Below are 13,247 nucleotides of genomic sequence, written 5' to 3' on the forward strand. Positions count from 1 at the left end.
TTTTATAGGGCGTGGCACTTATATCTGAAAATCCACAATACTGAACATGAGGTTTTCTTTGTCTGTTCTGTTTTTGCTGTTCCTCTCAGCTAGTACCGTGTTAAGCCTTAAGGCTAGACTAGAGGTACAGTACAGTTAGTGCGTGTTTATTGTTAGGGTCTCTTGTTTCCTTAGACTTGTGGTGGATGACGTTTGAATTCGCTTCCAAAGGTAATGACTAATAAGTTATGTCTGTGCTATTTAATGTGTCTTGTTTGTAGGTGAAGCGTTTCATCAACGAACATCTTCCAGAGTAGTATCCTTTATAATAATTACTGAATAATATTATTTTTGTAGTAATCTGGCTAATACTGTATAGCTTGAAAATTTGGCAAATTAAAAAAGAGGTTAAAATGTTGGCGAAATTTTAATTGTGTGCTTGCTTCTATGAAACCCTATCAAACTGGAGACTAAAAATTTGGCGAATGGCAATTTTTTTAGCTATACAGTATTGTGGGACTGGCTTTGTAATAACAGTAATAGTACATCAATTTGTTTACTATGTGGTAGATGACCATTGTGAAACTAACAGTACATAATATTGCGCATTATTAGATTACATTTGTCCGTGTTAAGTATTTGCTTATAGATAAACAATAAACGTTTATGATTACAATTAAATAAATTCAAAATTTTGTGTGGGCCAGTAAAACAGAGTAATTGCATTAATACACTATAGGTACTAAAGTCCATTTGTGTTCACCTGAGCCCTTGTTTTCTTGCTATAACTTTTGACCTACAAGTTCTATTGTAAAAATAAACATACCAGTGCATTCCTCTCCTTTTGCTGCATCTATTGTAGTGCTTAAGAAGTAGCTGTAGCTCTTTAGCTCCAAGTTGGTTGTATAACCCATGCAGAAAGTACAGCCGGCATACTTTTCACAATATTATTGCATTGTGTTAATTATTGGGTGGGGTCTGTAATCACTTCCTGGGCTCAGGTGAATGCAAATGGACTTTAATATGTATTCCAGTATAGCTTGTGAAGTGGATTATTGTTATTGTTTCTTAATGCATTTGGCACTCAGTCCTGATGTTGAGATAAAGTATATAGGGGGTAAGGATCCTGAGTTGCTGTTTTTGGGTGAAGATGGTCAAAGTGTGGAGGAGGTGAGTTCTTGCTGTCTCTTCGGTTCTTTCTTGTCTTTGTCTTGCATTGGTTCATATTCTTACATGTTGCCAAGTACTGAATCTAGCTTATGAATGTGGTTTGTACTGTGTAGTATATTATTGTATTGTTTTTGGAGTGTAGTAAAGCAATTTCAGTATTCTATGATCCTCTTTGTTCTCTTTTCTCAGTGTACTTCTACATGTAGCTATGTATTGTACTTGTTCTTTATCCTTTCCTTCTCTTTCCTCTCCCTCATATTCTCTCTCTAACTCTCTTTCTTCCTCTCTCTCTCTCTCTCTCTCTGCAGCGTGTCAGTGTCATTAACATGTCTGAGGATGAGATTAATGCACTCCTTGAGTCTAAAGGTATTCTAAAGCACAACGCTACACCTGAAGGAGAGGCAGACAATGGTGCTGATGAACCTCATCAAGATTTATGAATAAATGCTTCATAGTTTTGCAGACTAATAGTTACTTAATTCTAACCTCTCATTTGTACATGCATAACTGAACTGCTTAACTCTGTCAGTTTGTGGTTGTTGCCTATATATGTATAATGATGTGACCAGCATAAAGAGTGTTTCTGTTGGTTGCTGATGTTTTATTACATGATAAGGTAGCAGTGCAGGCTTTTGGTGTAATCAGATCAGAAAATTTAATAGTCAAAACAAAATATTTTAAATTTCAAGGATCAGGTTATTCTTGTTTTTATTCCGCACTTTTGCGAACTCCGTTCATGAACCGGAATCTACAAGTTCAATTATTTCTACAGCCACGCCTGACTGTAATAGCAATGCAAGTTGCAAAATGATGTCCTTAAGCTTGTGCTCTTTTCTCCTTCTCTTCGTCTCCCTAGTGTATGGTCAGTATAGCATACACTGCTGAGTATTATTTACAGTATTTTAGGTCAGGAGCGTGGCTCGCTGAGACTCATTCGCTTCGGGCAGTACTCGTCCAGTCATACAAGCGGACGACTGCAGGTCTACTACAACGACAACTGGGGCAGCATATGTGGGCATCCTTCCTCTTCTCCCTTTTCTGTAGAGGCAGCTACCGTGGCCTGTCGTCAGTTAGGCTATCAGGGAGCCCGCTCTTTCTCTAGAGCTGCTGGTGACACGTAAGTATTTGATTTCACTTAGTAAGTAAAATCATTTTTAACTATCTTTAATATAAGCCTAAATGGCAAGTGCTTATTGTGACATATCTTTAAGAAAAGCATGAACCGATTTTCCAGTATAATTTATGTACATATGCACGCACACAATTAAAAGTTTAATTTCATATACATGTATTATAAATAATTTTTATTCTCTCCCTCTTCTAGCTATGGTACTGGTGCTGCTGCAGTCATTGATGACATTAATTGTGCTAGTGTTCCTCAAGCTCTTGTCTTATTTAGGTGTTCCTTTAGTACATATGTTGATTTGGCATGTACTGCATCTGATGATGTAGGAATTGAATGCTGTAAGGAAACACAGAATGAAAGAATAACTTGAAGATACTTATATCTCCCTTTCTTTATTCCTCCCCTTTCTCTCTCCTCTCTCCCATCCCTCCAGTTCCTAATAGAATATGGTCTAATCCATTCCCTAAGATGGTGCGATTGCAAGATGGTATCTACTCTAATGAAGGTCGTGTTGAAGTATACTGCAGTGGCCAATGGGGCACAATATGCTCTCAGACTGCATTGAGTACAGCTATTGCTGATACTTTATGCAGACAGCTTGGGTACACATCCTCCACTAATTCAACTGCCATGTGAGTTTGGGTCCAAAATATGTGTCATAATTATTGTTGTCCAAACAGTAGTCATTAAATCATGCATCTTAAATTGGAGTAAAGGTCATAATACAAAGACTATGCATATCATCATCATATATGTATAATGCATTTATAATGATGACATTGATAATGATCATCATATTTACAATGCTATAATATAAGCGTCATTTCAATATGTGTCATACCATACGACAATAACTAAAGTTGTACAACTACAACACTAAACTGGTGTATATTGGTCACAACAAGTATACTGTAAGGTGTATATATGTACACCACTATATTTGTTATTATAATTATTATCATTTGTTGTTGTTCTTGTATGTGCATCACTATAGTGCTGACATGACTTGCTTATAAATTCCTATTGTCATGTGGTTCCATAGTGACAATAATCACACTTTCTCCCTCCCTCCCTCCCTCTCTCCCTCCCTCCTTCTCTCTCTCCCTCCCTCTTTCTCTCAGACCGTACAACATTACAACTGATTCCAATCATATTGCTCATGGTGGTATAGCTGGTACCTGTTCGTCCAGTCAAGTATGTCTCCGTAATTGCATCAATAACTGCTCACCAACCACTTGTGGAGGATACCCAACACCATACATTACCTGTGGTATGAGAAAATTTATACTAAAATTTTATATGCCTACATTATCCACATATACATCTATACATGTACATGTACTTGGATTTTTTATTTTTAGAATATTCGACATCGAGTACTACAACCTCTCTATTAAGAACATGTGATACTGGTATGTTAAAATGTTTCATCACTTTAATTATGTCTATTTGATTACAGGGACATACCCCAGGGGAGATGGTGCCATCAGATTAGTCCAGAACAATCAGACCTCACCCAGCTACACCTCGGGAAGGGTACAGGTTTATTATAATAACGACTGGGGTAGTATCTGTTTTAGATCAACGTTCTCTGATACAGTTGCTAACGTGATCTGTCATCAATTAGGATTCACACATGCACTGAGCTGGAGCTATGCCTCCAATGACAGGTACTATAGCTAAATATAGAAATGTATGATGATGTAATGAGTGATACTATTTATAGAACATGGTTCTATATTTAGAGCTTATACAATGTAGTTTTATTTATAGTACAGTCAATTACTTCTTTTAAATGTGATATATTCTTGTTATTAAAAATAGCACTTATTATATTTCTTTTTTATAGTTTTGGTATTGACAGCTATAAGCCTGTGTTTGATGACATTCAGTGTTCCAGTGGTCAACTGTTGAATGTACAGCAGTGTTCATACAGTACTGACATCAACTTTGAATGCACTGATAGAGATGATGTATCCGTTACATGCTGTAAGGAAAATAAATTATTCTATTACTTGTGTAACCAGTATACAAAGACTAGAACACATACTAAAGTAGTAGGGAAAGTTGTAAATAAAAGTTATACATGACTTCTGAACTGCTTGGCACAATCATGCATAAGTATACACGTAATTTTGACATAACATTAGTCTGTCAAGATATATTATTATTATTATTATTATTATTATTAGCATTAGAGTATTAGTATTGTTATTATTTTTCAGCTCCTACTAGATATGAAGATACTCCCTTTGATGGTATGGTAAGATTGAATGGAAGTGATTTTACTAATGAAGGACGCATTGAAGTGTATTGCAGTGGGCAATGGGGTGTGATATGTAATACATTGGCTTCATCAGGTATTAGGACAATATGCAGACAACTTGGATTTAATGATTACTTCTCTTCGTCCACACTCTCCATGTATGTAGTTATACATCTACTTTAATGTTATGTTTAAGTGTGTCTGTATCTGTGTGTGCTTTCATGCATTTGAGGGGGGATTGCTTGTATTAATTTATCTGTCAAAAGTACTTTTTACATAAATTTAAAGTAAAAATATTCTACCCTCCTCTCTCTCCTTCCTCGTTCTCTCTCTCTCTCCCTCCCTCCCTCTCTTCCTCTAGTCCAAGCACTTCTGTCGTTCCAGTGTGGTTCTCTTCTCTCTCTTGTTCTTATTCTTACAACTGTGTCTCTGATTGTAGTTCGTGTCCATCTTCTCCATCTTTTGCTTGTTCTCATGATTCTGCAGCTATTGCTCAATGCTGTAAGGGACTATTGGTACCAAAAATAATTTATTTTACAATTATTTCTTGTTAGATAATGATAGAAGTGCTAGTACTATTTCTCAATCAGTGGAGACATGTCAACTAACACAAACTGGTACAATTACTTATCATTACATGAATTATTATTATTTTTATTATCATCATCATCATCATCATCATCATCATCATTATTATTATTATTACTTTAGGAACAGCAACTCATGGTTCAATCATACTATATAGAAATGGTACTGTATCAAACAGATTCACATCTGGTCGTGTTCTCATATACATTACTGCTTGGGGCACTATATGCAGATATGCTTCCTTTGGTTCTACTGAAGCTGATGCTGTTTGTAGGCAATTGACATATACAGGAGCTTCTGAATGGTCTTATTCACAAATTGACAAGTATGAGTCTATTCTGTATGTGTGTGGGTGTTTGTGTTTACATGTCTCATATTTGGTGTAGCTATGTACCGTATAGCGGGTTTTTTTTTGAGGATAATAAATTTCGCGAATGACCCATATCCGGAAGTTTGCGGAATTAATTTTCGCAAATTTCCACTAATCTGCCATCTTGTACCGTATTAAATTGATTTTCAAGAAATTTAATTCCGCGAATCATGAAATAATCAGCAAAATTCGCGAAATTTGTTATCCTCGAAAAAACCCGCTATACGGTATTTGGTGTACTTAATAAAAATTCAATCTCCTATTTATAACTTTTTTATGTTGAGCAAAAATTTTGAGCCTCTGTGATTACAATTGGAGTTTTACAAATTTTAAAAGTTGCTCAAAATTGGGCTATTGGTCAAATTTCACCAAAATTTAAAAGGAGCGAAATCCCCATTTTAATATATTTTTTCTGATGCATATGCATGTTCGTATTTTGTGTAGAAAATTTGAACTAATTTTGATCAAGTTGAATTTTTTAAGGAATTTTAAAAGTTGCTCCAAAATTGAGCCAAAATCTGTGTACTATAATAGTACAGGGTCATTGGCCAAATTTCATCAAAATTGAAAGGGTGTGAATTCTTCATTTTTATGTATTTTTTCTGATGCATATACATATACTTATGTTGTGTAGAAAGTTTAAACTGATTCCAACAAAATTGAATTTTTTAATGAATTTTTAAGCTAAAAAATCTGACCAAAAACCCTGTAATATAGTTCAGGCTTTTTTTGCCAAAAATTGCTTGGAAAAAGATAATTTTTACTTGTTCTAAACCTCTCTCCCTGCTAGTTTTGGCACTTATGCTACTCGCTCATACGTATTAATTGATGTTGATTGTAGTGGAGGTGAAGATGTATTACTTCAATGTTCTACTAGTGTTCTAACTAATATTGCTTGTAGTGATCAAACTGATGTATCAGTTACCTGCTGTAAGTTACAATAATTATAGAGATTTACTTGCTGTAAGTTAAAAACTAAAATAATAGTACATGTTTTTAGAAAAAATTTGTTCACGTCCCAATGTATTTTGGTGAATGTAATTTCTAAGTTTGTGTTGATTGGTGGATTTCAATTTGGTGTCCATATGCCATTGAGCATGCATGTGATGGTATCAAAATGATGGATTTTATTTTAGGGAATAGCTTTAAAAGCCAAATTTGCACAGCTATACTGTATATACCTACAGTATATTCAACATTATTTATTTTAGTTTCTTTATCTCTTCTCTCTTTCCTTCTCTTTCTCTCTCTTTCTCAATAGATGAAACCAGGATATGGAATAATCCTTACAATGGTATGGTGAGACTGGTTAATGGCGATTTCTCCAATGAGGGACGTCTTGAGGTGTATTGCAGTGGACAATGGGGCACTGTCTGTGATAACTCATTCAGTTCTACTGATGGACTGACTGCTTGTGAGCAACTGGGCTACAATAGAATCATCAGTACAGATTATAAAAGCGAGTAAGTGATTTGGTAATTATTATTGAGGCACAAAATTTGACTGATGGACTAACAAGATTGAATAACACGTACTTTATTCATTAAAATATACTTATAACAAAAATACGTCATCTTCTTATGATACTGCATATTGATTATAATAATAGGAATATTATTAATCAATTAGTGCAATTATTCTTTGTTAACTTATTGTACCATTTATATTATAATTTATTAGAGTATTATTATTATTTATTACTAGTCCTGGTAATGCCAGTCAGCCCATATGGTTGACCAATGTTGCGTGTACATCAAGTGATACTTGTCTAACTCAGTGTAACTCTTGTCCAACTGCATCAGTATCATCTTGCTCTCACTCGGAAGATGTGTACATTAGATGCGGTTAGTTGACCTTAATAATTAATTAACTTGTAACTGCTGTGCCTTAATACTTTTATTTTATAATCTTCTTTTTCATCTCTCTCTATTTCTCCTTTTTCAATTTGTCTCTATTTCTTCAAACTTTATAGGTATTTCAGGTACTCCACAGATTAGTTCCTGTAGATATACTAGCTCATTTACGGGTAATTACTATTATTATTATTATTATTATTATTATTATTATTATTATTATTATTATTATTATTATTATTATTATTATTATTATTATTATTATTATTATTATTACTATTATTATTATTATTATTATTATTATTATTATTATTACTATTATTATTACTATTATTATTATTATTATTATTATTATTATTATTATTATTATTATTATTATTATTATTATTATTATTATGTTACTGCTACTACTGTCATCTTGAATATTGCATGTAAACCAGACAGACTATAATTTCTAGTCGCATTCTTTGAATTCCACTTATTTCTTAATCTTCTTTTTTCTTTCTACAGAATCTCCACAATCAGGGGCCATTATACTAACAAGGAATAATGAATACTCACCTTCCTTCACTTCTGGTCGTGTAGTAATGTACGGTATTGGCTCTTCAACTGCCAGCAACAGAAGGTGGGGCAATATCTGTAGACTTTCAGTGTTCCAGCAAGCTAATGCTGATGTTATTTGTCATCAGTTGACTTTTAGTGGTGCTTCATCATTTTCATATGCTGAATTGGACTTGTGAGTAATACAATTTTTTTTGTTATTTTTTTCCCATTTACATCATGTATCCATATTAATGTTAATCATTAATACACGTACATATGTTAGATAATGTTCATTTCTTGTAATGGTACGCCCCACGATGATATTATGAGGTTGAGAAGGTTTATAAAGACAGCTACTGGCTACATGCAGATGCTGTCAGTTAATTAATTTAGATCTTCAAGCTAACAATTTTTGGAAGGGACTTTTATAAGTCCCTGAGTGATATCACATTAACCCATACATTAATTCCTTATGAATATGAATATGTACTACATTCACACAATGTGATGTAGTATCAAAGTTTGCATTGCAATACGTTACTACTGGACAAAGCTGAAATCTCATGTAGATGTGTACATTTTAGTTGTATTACAGTGTAAATCAGTTCTTTTTCAGTTCATATTTGATTTGCATCTACTGTACATGTAACGTATTCCCTCTTATAAATGTAATAATTACTTTGTTAATCCTCCTTTCTTTATTTCTCCTCAGGTTTGGCACAGATCAATCCATTACACTATTGGATGACGTGTCTTGCTCTTCTAGTGAATATTTGATGCTATTTCAATGCTCAGTGGACACTGTGATCAATTCTTTATGTACTAATGATGATGATATCTCTGTTACCTGCTGTAAGTATAATAACTTCTACCATTATTGTTGTTGTTTGTTGTTATTATTTGTTGTTATTATTCTTGATAGATTCAACTCGTATATGGAATGATCCATTCAATGGTGCTGTAAGACTATCAAATGGTGAATATGTGAACTCGGGTCTGTTGGAAGTGTACTGTAATGGAGAATGGGGAACAGTTTGTGACGATTCTTTCAGTTCTAGTGCAGCAACGGCAGTTTGCAGACAATTAGGATACAGCAGCTTCTATAGATTTGAGCATTTGGAACTGTAAGTTATGTACATGTTCTGTATAGCTATACTATATCCCAACTGAGTTTGACCCAAGAAAAACTGAAATAACTTTTTATAGGAATGTGGAATAAGGATGAAACTTTCACAGGTTCTTAGTGGCCCAATGCCATCACAGCATTCACAGGATCTCAGCCCATGGGAACCCTGAGAGGTTCTCCCTATAAAGTATAAACCCAATGGCGCATACTAAAATGATGTTTTATGACAATTTGTCTACGTCATAGTTATAGAAAATGTGGATGGTAAAATTTGTGCATTATGCATGTAGTCTATTTCTGGAAAAGCTTTAAGCCTTTGAGACTACATCATAGATAAGAAGAATAAAGATGCATCATACATATCACTTCCTTAAAATTTTAGCAAATGGAGCTTCATTTATTCCACCAAATTTCTTTTAATTGCTGCTTGTGCATGTATGCTGTAGCTTAGTACATGTGATCATATTTTTTTCGTTTTTTCACTTGATTCTTTCCTCTTCAGTGTTGGTACATCTAGTACTCCTATATGGTTGGATGACTTGTCCTGTTCTACTGGTGATAGCTGTCTCTCTGACTGTCAGAGATGTCCTGGTAGCTCCGACAATCACAACTGTGTGCACTCTGAAGATGTGACTATTACATGCAGTGAGTATAGAGGGAGAAGGGGAGAGAGGAGAAAAGGGAGAGAGTTGAAGATGATTGAGGGTAGAAAAGGATGAGAGAGACAATATTAATCTTTTCCTATTATCTTCATGTTCACATTAGCATCTACAACTCCCAGTGGTAGCTCTAATCCCAACTACAGAACCTGTTCATGTAAGTCAATTGAACAATGTATACTGTGGTATAGTTAAATATTTATTTTTGCATTATTAGATATTAACACTGGTGCTATTATAGGCGGTACTATAGGAAGTGTTGCTGGTGTAGTAATAATTTCAATATTAGTATTCTTAGTATTGAGAGACAAGCATAAGAAGGGCCAATTGCACAACCCTTTCCGTAATGTGAGAAACCCTTTCCGTAATGTGAGAAATCCTTTCCGTAGCATACGATGGAACGTCCCACAAAGCACAACCACTCCTACTCCAGCCAGAGCCACCATTGAGCTGGAGACTATTCCAGCCCCTCCCACTAATCAGCCACAGGAACCAACACGACAACCGCCTCCATCTTATAATCCTAATGGTTATCCACCAGTCTCCGAGCAAATTCCTACTGCTCCACAGCAAGAGCCACTCCCCTATCCTACGGTTGGTATTGGGGCAGGGCTTGCTTATCCTCCACCCACTCAGTTTGGTTTTAATCCGCCCACCACTGATCCTGATTCTAAATCTCCTCCTGTTGATGTGCCTGCTGCATCCGACGGGGAAGGACTTAGGAAAGGGGAACCTCCTCCATATGATCCGTCTTGGGGCTACCCACCTACTTATTGATGAGAGACATTCTGTGTTTTATCAGGAGCCTGGTTTTATTTTATATTAATCTTTTATATTTATGTTTATTAATAATTGTTCTACCCACGTGTTTTCACGTGGTTGGTTTTAGTCACAATTGGTCATCTCCGTAAATTCTTAGCGAAAAAAGGTTAAGTGTTAAGACCTAAAATTACAACTATGGCTGATTGTGCTGTTCCTATTTTTGTCTCTGTCTCTTGGCTGAAGGATAATCTAAACAAGCCTGGGATCAAGTGAGAAGCAGGATAAATACAACAGAATTACCTTCTCTGTCTCTCATTCAATTCATTCAATCTCTCCCCATCATAGGGTAATGGATGGTACATGGCATATGCCAATGTGGAAGAGAGATTCTCAAGTTGAATATGAAACGTAAGAACATCGTGAACACACAAAACGTGCTTCATCTTGATGGCTGCCAAATTTTACAATTTTAATGTTGGCACCAGCAAAAATGGCAGTAGATTTGATTCATATAGATTCAAAACAATAAAAATTACTTGTTTTTGCCAAAATTTATTGTTGTTTGTGCCTATTATATTTGCCCTTATCTTTGTCCTATTATTTGGCTTGCAGTTACTGCCAAACAATATCAATCTTCTTATTCCTTCTTGCGGCTTCAGTTGTACCAAGATGTACTCTTGGTTATACTGATAGAGTGTGTATACCTGACCTGGGTCAGTCTAGCTATGCAGATCATGAATGACATTACACCTTAGGTCTATAATAACATTGTGCAAAATGCAAAAATTTCCTTACAAGTTCTTGAGCTTCTTTGCACTATCATGATGACATCACGATTAGACTACATTAAGATTTACTGTATCTAGACATGCTTTGCTTGCCATATGCTTATGTTTTACATTTTAATGTATGGTGGTAATTATTCTCATGCATTACGCATTTTCCAGTCAGCATATTGAAGGTGCAGTTAAGTTCAATGTTGATGCTGTAGCTGATAAAAGCAGTGATTTGCCACGTGCTCTTCCACCAATAGAACAATTTGAAGACTACATTGGAAAGGTAATGTGGGCTGTATAATGAGGATGCCCCTAATAATAAAGAATCTCATTTTTTCTTATTTCTAGCTGGGCATTAGCAGTACTGATCATGTTGTTGTATATGATAATAATGCAAACTTTGGAATGTTCTCTGCCCCAAGGGTTTGGTACACATTTAAAGTTAGCTGCTCACTTTTTAAAGAATATTCTTGATTGCTTGATGCTTCCAACTTCCCACTCTCTCTCTCTCTCTTCACTGTATAGTTGTATGGTCATGATAAAGTATCAGTATTGGATGGAGGATTGCCAAAATGGTTGGAGGCAGGAGGGCCTGTAGAATCTGGAAAACCACAAGTAGAGGTACTACATGCAAAGTACATGTACATAATATTATGATGATCATAACTTTAACACTTTAATATTTTTAGGCTGTGACATATAAAGGAAGTTATCATCCTGAGTTGTTTGTTAATTTTGAAGGAGCTCTCCAGGCATACAAGAATAATCCAGCACAAGTATGTGATTATTATTTGTAGCATCTTATGCTTTGTTAGCATAGAGACAATAATACAGAGTATTTTGTCGGAAAAGAGTTCTACATTTTAATATTTTTTCTGATACATATACATGTCCTTATGTTGTGTAGAAAGTTTGAACTCATTCCAATCAAAATTGAATTTTTTATGAATTTTTAAAGTTGCTTCAAAATTGGACCAAATTCCCTGTACAGGGTTGTTGGCCAAATTTCATTAAAAATAAAAAAGAAGTCGATTCTTCATTTAAAATTTGTTTCTGATGCATATACATGTTCTTATGTTGTGTAGAAAGTTTAAGCTGAATCTGATTAAAATTGGATTTTTAAAGGAGAGAATTCTCCATTTTAATACTTATATCTGATGCATATACATGTACTTATGTTTTGTAGTAAGTTTGAGCTGGTTCCGATCAAAATTGAGTTTCTTATGAATTTTTTTAAGTTACTCAAAAATTGGACTAAATCATTACTGCCATTATTATAGATACTTGATGCAAGACCAGTTGGTAGATTTGAAGGACGGGATCCAGAACCAAATCCAAGTATTATGTTTAATATTTTTATTTTTAATAATTATTATGTATATTTTTTGTACAGAAATACCCAGTGGACGTATCATAGGCTCTACTAACGTATTCTGGCGTCAGTTTATTGATCCAGAAACTAAACAGATCAAGAACAATGAAGGCATTCAAAAAGGTACTTTTAAACATGATCCTAACAGCTTGCTTACATATAATCCTCTTCTCTATTCCTCACTCTTTCTCTTCTTCTAACCTATTTCTTTCTCCTTTTCCTGCTCATCTGTCTTCTCTCTGTTCTTCAGTTTTTTCAGATGCTGGTGTCAATCTTGACAATCCTAACATTGCTTCATGTGGCAGTGGTACAACTGCTTGCTGGATAGCCATTTCTGCTAGTCTGTGCAATAAAGCAATGCCAGTTTACACTGTATGTGTTCAGTAGTTTGATGTTGCATAGCTAGCATCATAAAGCTATATTTAAAAACTTAAGTTTTAATTAATTATTATTTTATGTTGTGTTGTGTAGGGTTCATGGATTGACTGGTACAAAAGAGGACCAGAAGACTCAAAGATAATTGGTGTCAAAGGAGAAGATTTGAATAAATAGCTTGGATCATGTCTGGACAATATTTTGTGACCTCTTTCATGTTATTAACATGCAGCATAAATTTTTAGGCCTTCCTTGATAAATTAATTATTTGTCATTAAGAAT

At 34.7% G+C, this 13,247-nt stretch overlaps 3 protein-coding genes across 3 annotated transcripts; all 3 read left to right on the forward strand.

Annotated features, from left to right (window-relative positions):
* Nucleotides 1-9: 9 nt before the first annotated feature.
* On the forward strand, nt 10-1,837 carry LOC100639703 (selenoprotein M-like). Its single transcript, XM_011408345.2, has 5 exons — nt 10-124; nt 175-210; nt 261-295; nt 1,068-1,149; nt 1,458-1,837. The coding sequence occupies exons 1-5, from the start codon at nt 47-49 to the stop codon at nt 1,587-1,589; spliced, it is 363 nt and encodes a 120-aa protein (XP_011406647.2). The 5' UTR covers nt 10-46; the 3' UTR covers nt 1,590-1,837.
* Nucleotides 1,838-1,931: 94 nt separating this feature from the next.
* On the forward strand, nt 1,932-10,592 carry LOC105314269 (deleted in malignant brain tumors 1 protein-like). The gene is made up of 22 exons (XM_020001807.1): nt 1,932-2,011; nt 2,056-2,266; nt 2,474-2,613; nt 2,709-2,907; nt 3,397-3,545; nt 3,637-3,687; nt 3,735-3,945; nt 4,125-4,264; nt 4,501-4,699; nt 4,903-5,042; nt 5,096-5,158; nt 5,253-5,454; nt 6,290-6,429; nt 6,761-6,962; nt 7,204-7,343; nt 7,472-7,525; nt 7,863-8,088; nt 8,608-8,747; nt 8,818-9,019; nt 9,524-9,666; nt 9,787-9,837; nt 9,898-10,592. Exons 1-22 carry the CDS (start codon nt 1,957-1,959, stop codon nt 10,455-10,457), a joined length of 3,618 nt encoding a protein of 1,205 aa, XP_019857366.1. The 5' UTR covers nt 1,932-1,956; the 3' UTR covers nt 10,458-10,592.
* A 9-nt stretch (nt 10,593-10,601) lies between these two features.
* Nucleotides 10,602-13,243, forward strand: LOC100640049 (3-mercaptopyruvate sulfurtransferase-like). Its single transcript, XM_003389593.3, has 10 exons — nt 10,602-10,711; nt 10,788-10,850; nt 11,390-11,501; nt 11,567-11,659; nt 11,744-11,839; nt 11,908-11,994; nt 12,499-12,556; nt 12,612-12,713; nt 12,841-12,962; nt 13,062-13,243. The coding sequence occupies exons 1-10, from the start codon at nt 10,638-10,640 to the stop codon at nt 13,140-13,142; spliced, it is 888 nt and encodes a 295-aa protein (XP_003389641.1). The 5' UTR covers nt 10,602-10,637; the 3' UTR covers nt 13,143-13,243.
* Nucleotides 13,244-13,247: the final 4 nt, after the last annotated feature.

Source organism: Amphimedon queenslandica, unplaced genomic scaffold, assembly GCF_000090795.2.
Source record: "Amphimedon queenslandica unplaced genomic scaffold, v1.1 AMPQUscaffold_13025, whole genome shotgun sequence".
Classification (NCBI taxonomy): domain Eukaryota; kingdom Metazoa; phylum Porifera; class Demospongiae; order Haplosclerida; family Niphatidae; genus Amphimedon; species Amphimedon queenslandica.

What these genes read in the sequence shown, in the direction of transcription:
- LOC105314269 (XM_020001807.1), top strand. Translation starts at nt 1,957, where the DNA reads ATGATGTCCTTAAGCTTGTGCTCTTTTCTCCTTCTCTTCGTCTCCCTA. An exon ending in TCCACTAATTCAACTGCCAT is followed by an intron (nt 2,908 to 3,396) that starts GTGAGTTTGGGT and finishes TCTTTCTCTCAG; the next exon opens with ACCGTACAACATTACAACTG. An exon ending in AACACCATACATTACCTGTG is followed by an intron (nt 3,546 to 3,636) that starts GTATGAGAAAAT and finishes TTTTATTTTTAG; the next exon opens with AATATTCGACATCGAGTACT.
- LOC100640049 (XM_003389593.3), top strand. Translation starts at nt 10,638, where the DNA reads ATGGCTGATTGTGCTGTTCCTATTTTTGTCTCTGTCTCTTGGCTGAAG. An exon ending in ACAAGAATAATCCAGCACAA is followed by an intron (nt 11,995 to 12,498) that starts GTATGTGATTAT and finishes CCATTATTATAG; the next exon opens with ATACTTGATGCAAGACCAGT. An exon ending in GGATCCAGAACCAAATCCAA is followed by an intron (nt 12,557 to 12,611) that starts GTATTATGTTTA and finishes TTTTTTGTACAG; the next exon opens with AAATACCCAGTGGACGTATC.